Source organism: Aedes aegypti, chromosome 2, assembly GCF_002204515.2.
Source record: "Aedes aegypti strain LVP_AGWG chromosome 2, AaegL5.0 Primary Assembly, whole genome shotgun sequence".
NCBI lineage: Eukaryota > Metazoa > Arthropoda > Insecta > Diptera > Culicidae > Aedes > Aedes aegypti.
In genome coordinates this window covers 226,900,576-226,910,499 of record NC_035108.1, presented here as the reverse complement: position 1 = coordinate 226,910,499, position 9,924 = coordinate 226,900,576, and the positions used below count along the sequence as shown (strand labels likewise).

The following is a 9,924-nucleotide window of genomic DNA, read 5'->3' as shown; positions in this document are numbered from 1 at the left end:
ACAAGACGAGATGTGAATAAGCTTTGGATATTGTTCTGTCAACAGCAAGGTGAGCATACGTCTTACACACGGAAAATCAAAAGCAAGGGTGACGAAATAAAAATTCTTGACAAACATTTCAAAAGGGCACATCGACATTGGTAAACATTGGCTTTGCAAGACGCTGTTGAGCCCAATTCAACTCGATCACGTTCACTAATACCACTATTAGAAAAAGCTAATATCACTCTTTCTTATAATGGTGTTAGTTTGGGGCGGGCTGAAGAGGGCTCAACAGTATTGCGGCGCTCATTTTAAATCCACATCCAGCGGGGGCGGTAACGCGCAGAAGATATGCGCGCAATTCAAACGCAACGTCAAAACTCAAGTAGGCTTGGATTTTTTCGTTCTTCAAGGACGCAAATGTTTCAAATTTAATAAATCTGAAACATTCGGTGATTTTTATTATCACTGCGACGGTATATCGACATTTTCATATAAACGCATTACGTGGATTTATCTTGCAGAGCACAATAACGTTTCTGAAAAAAAGGCTCAAGAACTATTGGGCCCTTTTCAAATGTTTGTCCAGAATTACTTTTTTTTTTCACGGAGAACAAAAAAAAAATATTGTGCATCCCGATAAAATTCAGAAAGAGAACTTCGCTCCATTTCCTCTTCTTTATCAACGAACTTAAGGTGAAAAACGAAAAACTCATCGTGGCATCCTTGAACAATCTATGTTCAAAGAAAATATTTCTGTTTTATATCATACAGTGGGGATTCGCTCGTTGGGGATCCGTTACATGGAATGACTCGATTGTTGGATGTTCGCTGGTTGGAAAATTTTCCAACTAAAAAGCATTAAAAAGTCACCAGAAAATGTCAAATTGACTTTGACGTCTGAGTACCGTCGCTTTGCAATCTCCATATATAGAACAAATGCGTATGCATATGTGCGTTTCGTGACGATTTGCTCTCCAGATGCGTTAAGGGCTCATTCATTTATTTCATAACGCTGAAAATGACCATTTTTGACACCCGCCCACCCCTTCGTAACGCTTTTTGTATGAATATTCTACAAATTTTGTATGAGCCGTAACATCGTGGAGACACCCACCCACCAGGTCCGTCCCACTCGGGCTCAGATTTGGTACCACTTCTAGTACTGCATTTGGTCCCTCGGTAGTGCAAAAGGTACCCAAGTTTGACAGATCGCAGTACACTTTGCACGGCATTCTAGATTACCTTATGAGCCATAAAATTTTGGACAACTGCAAGGGACAGGGAGGTCTTTAATGTGTCTTTGCACCCACCCCCTTCAGCGCTATGAAATTTACGAATAAACCCTAGTGTGGAGCACTTCACCAGTTGTCAGTCGTTCCAACTAGCGGGTTGGACTCGCTAGATGGAAGGCAGTCGTGCTCCAACCAGGGTGACATTTTAGTGCTTTCTAGTTGGAATATTTTCCAACCAGCGAACATCCAACCACCGAATCATTCCATGTAGCGGAGCTTCAACGAGCGACTGTAATGACTGTAAAGCGTATTGTAATTGAATGTCGAGGCAACATTATTCTTGATTGAATATAAAATTCAATAACAATTTAATATCTTGCAACATAATACTGTACTGGATTTTAATGGTTCTATACCTTATAATTTTGGTCAATTTCTTATTTTCGTGTGAAACAACTGTTACTTTTTTCTATGAAGCTTGTCTGACAGATGTAAACAAAACAAGTTTAAAAAAAGCAAGAACTCCTGTGTGAAAAATTGTTTTGTAAATAAAATTCATTTTAACTGTATTTTTTAAAGGACGAATTGAACAAGGTTTTCACCGCGCACAATTTTTTTGCCTGTATAGCATAAAAATTTTGGTTGTTTCAAACTATTGCGAATCTTTACTTAAATCCGCAGACTGTCCAACAAGTTGAGCGCCGGTGGCCAATGCGCCGAGTTGTGCGCCATCCAAAAAGTAAATAAAGAAATGTCAAAATATCTTGCCGAGGAAGTGAATCAATTTTAGGGCTCGAGTCCTAAAATGGAGAGCAATCATATGTTTTGTATCGCTAAAACAATTATGAATCATAATTGTTTTAGCGATACAAAACATATGGAACAAAATTGTTCGTACCTTCTTGTGTTCAAGTTGCAAGCGATTGAAATCGTTTTGACCGACCTACAACTCGGCGCATAATCGATCGGCGCGCAACTTATGTGGCGGTCTGCGGTTTTGAGAAAAGATTCGCAAAGTGCCCAACTAGTAGGGAGTCGATGCCGGTTATGGACCCTTTGCGTATTATGGACCCCCTACAGAAAAACATAAAATTAACACTCAAAGCAACTTTATTTCTATGGAAATCCACCGGGGGAACTTCAATTACATTGTTAGTCAGCAGTTTCAGGCAAAATATTTGGTTTGAGACGCATAAATACAGCTATTTGAACAGTTTTGTAAATGAAACCACACAAGAGGGTCCATAATACGCATTTCCAGGTGGGTCCATAATAGGCTCGTCGGCAGCGAGCCGGATTACATGGGAATCAAATGGAGGGTCCATAATACGCAACGTCAAATTTGTAAACAATCCTATTATGGACCCCGGGAGGGTCCATAATAGGCATTCGGACAACAGTTTTTTAAATGCATATTTCGCTGGAAAAATCGAATGGTTTTGTATGTTTCATAGACGTACTATGAAGTAAAGACATTGAATTTGTTGTTAGGCTCCACAAAACGTATATGCGTCTGAGATATCATTGCGGAAAAGCGTCTAGAAATAATTTCGGCTACTAAGGGGTCCATTACTAGCATTGAAACCCTAGTGTGCATTCAGATTAACTTTAGACCGAAATTCATAAAAGAAATGAAATATCACCGAAAGTACGCCGAAGTTCGGCGTCGGCAAAGGCAATCCTTAGGTGTCGGCCAGGGTAGACGCGTCACGCGAAGCGACGCGAAAATCCTTTGGAGTTTGACATTTCATTATTGATAATTGTTATTCCTTCCCAGGCAATTTTCGCATCGCTTCGCGTGACGCGTCTACCCTGGCCGACACCTTATGCGTCGGCGAAGCACCAAATTAGAATGCCGACGCCGAACTTCGCCGAAGTTTTGACTGCCGAGCTTCGCCGAAGTTTTGACTGCCGAACTTCTAATTGTCACTTGAATTGACAATACCAGACCATGGCGCGTAAGGGATCGTTCAAATATTACGTAACGCAACAGGGGGAGGGAGGGGGTCTTACACAGTGTTACGGTCCATACAAAAATTTAAAATTGTCCATACAAAAGCTGTTACGTGGGGGAGGGAGGGGGTCTAAAATTGACATATTTTGCGTTACGTGATATTTTAATGAACCCTAACATTCGAAGTAAAGAGGAAGGGTTCGTTCATTTACAGTCAACTTTCGTTCGTTGCACTAAACCTGTAGCCCGATTAGTGAAAGACTTTCACTAATCGGGCTGAGTTTTGAGCTGTCAAATAATATAGAACAAAAGAAAAACAGAGCTACCAACATTGATAAATTGCGTCTCATGTCAGAAAATGACGTTTGCCTTCGTTTTAGGTGGCGTTTTAGGCTATAGCCCAACTAACGGGAGCCCAATTAAAACGTAGCCCACTTAAAGATAGTGCAACGAACGAAATTCGACTGTATTTCATAACGCTGAAATTGACCATTTTGGACACCCACCCACCCCATTGTAACGCTTTTTGTATGAATGTTATTCAACTTTTGTATGGGCCGTAACATCGCTAGGACACCCACCCACCCCCTCTAGCGTTATGAAATTTGTGAATGGGCCCGAAGTGATCGAAATCAAGGTATCTAGAAGGGAGGTAGTCCAATGTGTCAGATTTCCCATCCTGCCATTTTGAAATGCCAAGTGACAGCTGGCGAGTTTGTTTCGGTTGTTTGGAGATCAAATGCATGGCGTGACATTCTATAAAAGTAGGTGTAGAATGTTTCTTTTACACCCACATCTGTGTGGTATACGCGGCAAAGTATCTGAATTTACTTTACTGTGTAATGCACTGATAGTGAGAATGACTTAACTTACGAGATAAAGTTACAAGAATACAACCGTCATCGTCAGACGGCGACACCTCTCTTTCATCGGTAGACCATCGGTGGTGGGTTGCTCTCACCCGCTGCACTAATCGAAATTTCCACATTTCCATGCATTACATGCAATTGTAAACCAATTTTTTAAGTAATCTGCTTTTTTTAACACAAAACACCGGAATACTATTACGGTTGTTAGGAAAATTTTCCAGTTTGCGGTAGCCGCAGAGTTCTACCGCAGGCTTCGAAATCATCCCATCATAGTGGTTTCTGCGCTCGTGTACATACACGTTACATGCCACCAACACTACTTTAAGAATGCTGGTTGAAAATATAAACAAAGATCAGCTGTTTCCAGCAAAATCAAACGGCAGTATTTTCAACCAGCAAATTTGCGCACGTGTTCGTGACACCGCTCGGCAAGAGCTCAATTGAAGCAAAAATTCAATCATAGTATGCTTGAAAGAGAAAACGCTATGAAAAATAGCAACAAACAACAATCATCAAGACGGTATCCAAGGTATCATTGAAGCCTACTGATGATTTACCAGTGCAAATCAGTGATGTGACAGCTGCGGTAGCTTTTCGTTGAACCAAAGACAAATTAAAGACCCCGATGTCCCTTGCAGTTGCCCAAAATTTTATGGCTCATAAGGTAATCTAGAATGCCGTTCAAAGTGTACTGCGATCTGTCAAACTTGGGTACCTTTTGCACTACCGAGGGACCAAATGCAGTACTAGAAGTGGTACCCAATCTGAGCCCGAGTGCGACGGACCTGGTTGAACCGTAAAACGGAAAGTTTTCCCTAAAATTGCAATACATTAAAGACGAAAATTTGATTCGCGACAAAATGCTGGAGAAAATTTTCACTTCACTGTGTTTATGTTTGTTGGAGTAAACATTCCCTAACAACCCAATAGAAACGGTTGAGTACACAAACCCGCCAGCTAGCCAACATGCCAGCTGTCACTTCCACCTTCCCCGCAGCTAACCACACCGCGCACCCACTGACTGCTAAGATCGGTAAACCTGTCATAATAATCTTGATCGAAATGCTAAAAATACTCGAGAAGCTCAATGGACTTATCCACGGTCTTCTTTTATTGTCGACTTTCTTTTTCTTTTCCGCTGTAAATGCGGGCCATGTTTACATAAAATGACATCCGGACCAACATCCAGTGAATGAATGTTCACCGGATGAACATTGAGTGGATGAATGTGCAGCGATATTGTTCATTTTTTATAAACACGGCCCGCAGTAAAGATTTTCTTCCCGCTGGAAGTTGCGGCGTGACGTCATCGTAAATTAGTTCATTGAGCTCTCGCCGAGTGGTGTCACGAACTCAAGCGCAAATTTGCTGGTTGAAAATACTGCCGTTTGATTTTACTGGGAACAGCTGATCTTTGTTTATATTTTCCACCAGCACTCTTTAAGTAGTGTTGGTGATATGTAACGTGTATGTACACGAGCGCAGAAACCACTATATGCTCATTTTTCTCCGTGTTACGCACACTATCGAAAGATGATGACGAATGGAGTACCTTAATGACCTGACCTTGGTTTGATGCGTTTAAATTTTAAAGTCTGGAAAAGTGCACACAAACGCGAAACGCGATGGCGTCCGTCAACTCGATAAATATTCACGAATTAAACATCCCAAACCTGGAAAAAATCGAAAACTTTTTCAATGACTCCGCGTACAAGGAAGCGATCGAAAACAGTGAAACATTCAACACCCGTTTGTGCATCGAAAGACGACTCCGGATGCCATTTCTGGATCCGCAAACCGGAGTTGCTCAATATCATAGCAGCTTGTTCTTTAGGGCCAGGCAAAGGATTCCAGGGTTGAAGGAAGGACAAATCTACAGTTACCCTTCGGCACGATGGCGAAAGTCTCGGCGGCAGTACTTAATGCAGAAACCTCAGCCACCATTTCCGACCTACACGCACAGACCGTTTGGACATTTGCAAAGTGCGTACGATTCGGAAAACTCCAATCTAGACTCAGCTGCCGTAGCCAGTGTTGAACCGGAAACGAAAGACCACAAAGATGACCCTGGCAAGGATTGGTATTACGACGAGATGGATATGCATGAATTGGAATCTTACGACGATCACGATTTGCCGGATTCGGACTGTGATTTCGAGGAGAGCTACAGCAGCCGAAAGAAGAAAGGAAAAAGCTCCAAGGGCGGGTCCAGTTCTTCAAAAAGCAAAACTAGCAGTATTAATGATCCGAACGCTCAGAAAAAGGGGCGAAATCCGGGAGGAAGAGGTCGTGGTAGAAAATCACAGGGCGTTGGCGATAGTCCGACAACACCCAAGGAAGCAGGCGAAAATTCCAAGAAGAATCGATCTCAGACACTTCCCCATTTGACTCCCCAGACGAGTTCTTCGCCTTTAACCGTACCTCCTGTTGAGGAACCGCCAATGCCGGTTTTGGTGCCCGAAACAAAGGTCCCCGAGGAACCAGAAGAGATTATTCCGATTAAACCGGGAATATCTGTCGGTGGAAGCAATGCATCTTCCAATGCGCCATCGCCTGTTCCCCCAATCGAAAAAGGCCGAGCGATTCCGTCTCCATACTGTGACTTCTGTCTGGGTGATGCTCGGGAAAACAAAAAGACACTCGAACCGGAAGAACTCGTTTCCTGTTCGGATTGTGGCCGCTCGGGGCATCCGACGTGTTTGCAGTTCACTGCCAATATGATAATTTCGGTCCGGAAGTATCGCTGGCAGTGCATAGAATGTAAATATTGTACGATTTGCGGAACTTCGGATAACGACGACCAGCTGCTGTTCTGTGACGATTGCGACCGTGGCTATCATATGTATTGCCTGTCGCCTCCTCTTTTGACCCCACCGGAAGGATCATGGAGCTGTAAACTATGCACAGAAGAGTTCCACAAAAAATAGGCTTTATTCAAGGGTGAGTGTTTTATTTATTTATTATAGCCCTTTAGGGAGGAGTCCTCTAAGCCCGAAATCTTTTTGTTTTATGGTGATATTTCAAAATCTACATTAGTTTTACTGTTTATTTTTGTACAGTCTAAAAATTTTTCAATATTTTAGGTAAAAATAACATGAGAAAATAGAAAAAAAAACATTTACAATTCATTTTTTATGGTGGGTTACATTATGATCATACATAGGTCAGTTCCATAAACTCCCTAATGATCAGCGCCATAGATAGATTCTCCATATCAGTCGTATGTTGCACTAGCGGTTACTCGTATTCAGGTGAAAATGTCTTCGGGAATTCAACGCGTTTTTGTAGTTCTTGACCATTTCTTTGTCAGCTCGAAGGTTTTTTATGTAGTCTTGAAGTGTGCTCTTAGGTACAGTCAACTCTCTCTTACTCGACCTCCGTATCTCAATATCTAGTTAGAGGATCATAGTAAAATTTGGTGTTCATGGCTACCTCGATGGTCCCTTGAATCGCATTTGCACTGAATTAGTGTTCTGTAACTCGATGGTCTCTTCATTATCGAGTTATGGAGAGAGGACTGTACATGATATCTTGTGTCTGCTTCTCGTGCGCTCATTGGCTCAAAAGCACTTACAGCACTTTATAAGGTCTCCAAAGACTAAAAGTTTAGTTATTTATGTTCTATAAAATCGATTATTAGCTTGCAGTAATAGTAAATCGTCACTCAACGAGCAAGAAATAACATTGATACTGAGAAATAGAAATTGAAAATGTGGTGAATAATATTCAAATCTAATTTTCTCAGAGTCAACGATCTGAGAAATGGTTCTTTTGAATTGTTACGCGAGAATTGGGATTTTAGCGAAGGAAGACGCGACCCATATTTGTGACTAATAAAAATTATTTTTATCCACACGAGTTGTACACATTCAAACATGTCGGAGAGTGTTTCTATTCGCCCCATTTTACGGTATAAGGTTAACATTTTCACTGTCTGGTCATAGAGGACAAGAAGTGTCCGGTCATAGAGGACTTGCAATGGTTTCACAGAAAGGTTGCTTTTATTTTGAATTCTACAGTTTCTAATAAATTTTGCATTGTGATTGATGCAAAACTTACTGAAGTCAACGTACGGAGACAATTTAGCTTAAATTATTAGAAACATTTGTGGCTACACTTGTATGAAATTTTCTCGTTTTACATTTTTTCAATAGATCGAATTAGGGTGATACTTTTGACAGTTTCGCTCAAGAAGGCTTTCTTCAAAAAAATGTGAGGTGTCAGATCATCTTCTTGGCACTTTTGATTCACTTCGGCAGGAGGTTTTTTTGTCAATCCGATGATGGCAATCCATAACATGCGGGACATCAATGTTTCAAATTGAGTACTTTCTTGCAAAATGGAGTCAACTACAAGTGCTTCCGAAATGTTCTGGAGACGATTCCGGGACCCTGCTTAGGATTATACTCCCGGCGAAAAACATTGAAGATTGAAATGCTGCATGAAATGGTTCGCAATCATCGGATTAATGTGACACTTGGAGATTGATGTGCCGCTTGATATGAATTGCAATCATCGGATTAATGTCCTCCAGGGTCCGGAATCGGCTCGAGAACATCCCGGAAATACTTGTAATAACCCTATGTTGCAATAAATTACTCAATTTGCATAATATAACATTCCTGGTTAAAAATCTTGAAGATTGATGTGTCACATGATATGGTTTGCAATCATCGGATTGATATCCTTTTCCAGAGTCCCGGAATCGGCTCTGGGATATTCCGGAAGTACTTTTAGATGGGAAGTACAGAAGTACTTCTGTTGTATAATCTTGAAGATCGATGTGTCGCATGATATGGTTTGTGTTGATCAAATTGTGGTACCCAACTGATGCCCCAGGAACCGGAACTGGTCAGAATGGTTCCAAATGAGTTGGAATATACTAATGGTGTAAGATTTAGTAACAAACACTGTAGTTTTGTTTGATCCGTGCAAAATAATTATGGGAATGTCTCAAATGTCCTTCGGACATACGCCACGGAACATTCGTATAAATCTAAAACCAACAGCCCGACAGGAGATCCCAGTACAGATCACGCAACTTGTGTCGAAATTTTTGCGGAATTGGCTGAACATTATGGAAATTATAACCAAAAAATCACAAAAATTTGATTGTATAAATAGGTCAGGGACCTTCATAAGTCGATGTTCCATGACTCGATATCAACTTATGGAACCATATTAGAAAACAAATTTAATGGTTACTATGATGGTCCTTTTAAAAAGCTTTCCAAAGGATTACTGTTCCATGACTCGATATTTCTATGAGTCGATGGTCCCTTCAAAATCGACTCATGGAGGTTTCACTGTAGAACTATTTCAATATTCTCCTATAATCATGTAAAGGTTTGACTGCTTTCAACATTTCGTACTAATATTCTTGCATTTTATTTTCAATTCACAGAACTTCGGCAGCATGACATGTTTAGAATCTAGGAATGAAATAATTTCTTCTCCTGCAATGGACGAAAATATTCGATAATTGTGAAGGTATTAGTACTCAGTAAGTAAGATATGCTATTAATCTTATAAAGACTAAAGACCAGTATATGGCAGATAGTAATTGCTTCATATTGTGTGATGCTATTATAGTTCGATGTAAAATTTATAAACCTAAACATTCAGAATAAACCATGAAAAATCTATAATAACTTTTTCCGTTTATATCACAGCATGATTTTTTGACTTCTTAGACTAGCTTTATTACGTGATATAATGAGATTGTTAAACAGATCGTTCCGAGTATAAATTACACAAAAAAATGGTTGTTTTTAAATGTCAATAGGGCGGAAAGGCACAAACGGAACACATTCGTATCATTAGAAAGATAATCTTTTTTCTGTTTATGGTGAAAAAAAACTGTGACGATATTTTATTTTTGAAG

The 9,924-nt window shown here is 40.5% G+C and overlaps 1 protein-coding gene across 1 annotated transcript; it reads left to right on the top strand.

The window, feature by feature from the left end:
• Positions 1–5,614: 5,614 nt before the first annotated feature.
• Positions 5,615–9,691, top strand: LOC5574646 (zinc finger protein ubi-d4). Its single transcript, XM_001661515.2, has 2 exons — positions 5,615–6,980; positions 9,445–9,691. The coding sequence occupies exon 1, from the start codon at positions 5,666–5,668 to the stop codon at positions 6,965–6,967; it is 1,302 nt and encodes a 433-aa protein (XP_001661565.1). The 5' UTR covers positions 5,615–5,665; the 3' UTR covers positions 6,968–6,980; positions 9,445–9,691.
• Positions 9,692–9,924: the final 233 nt, after the last annotated feature.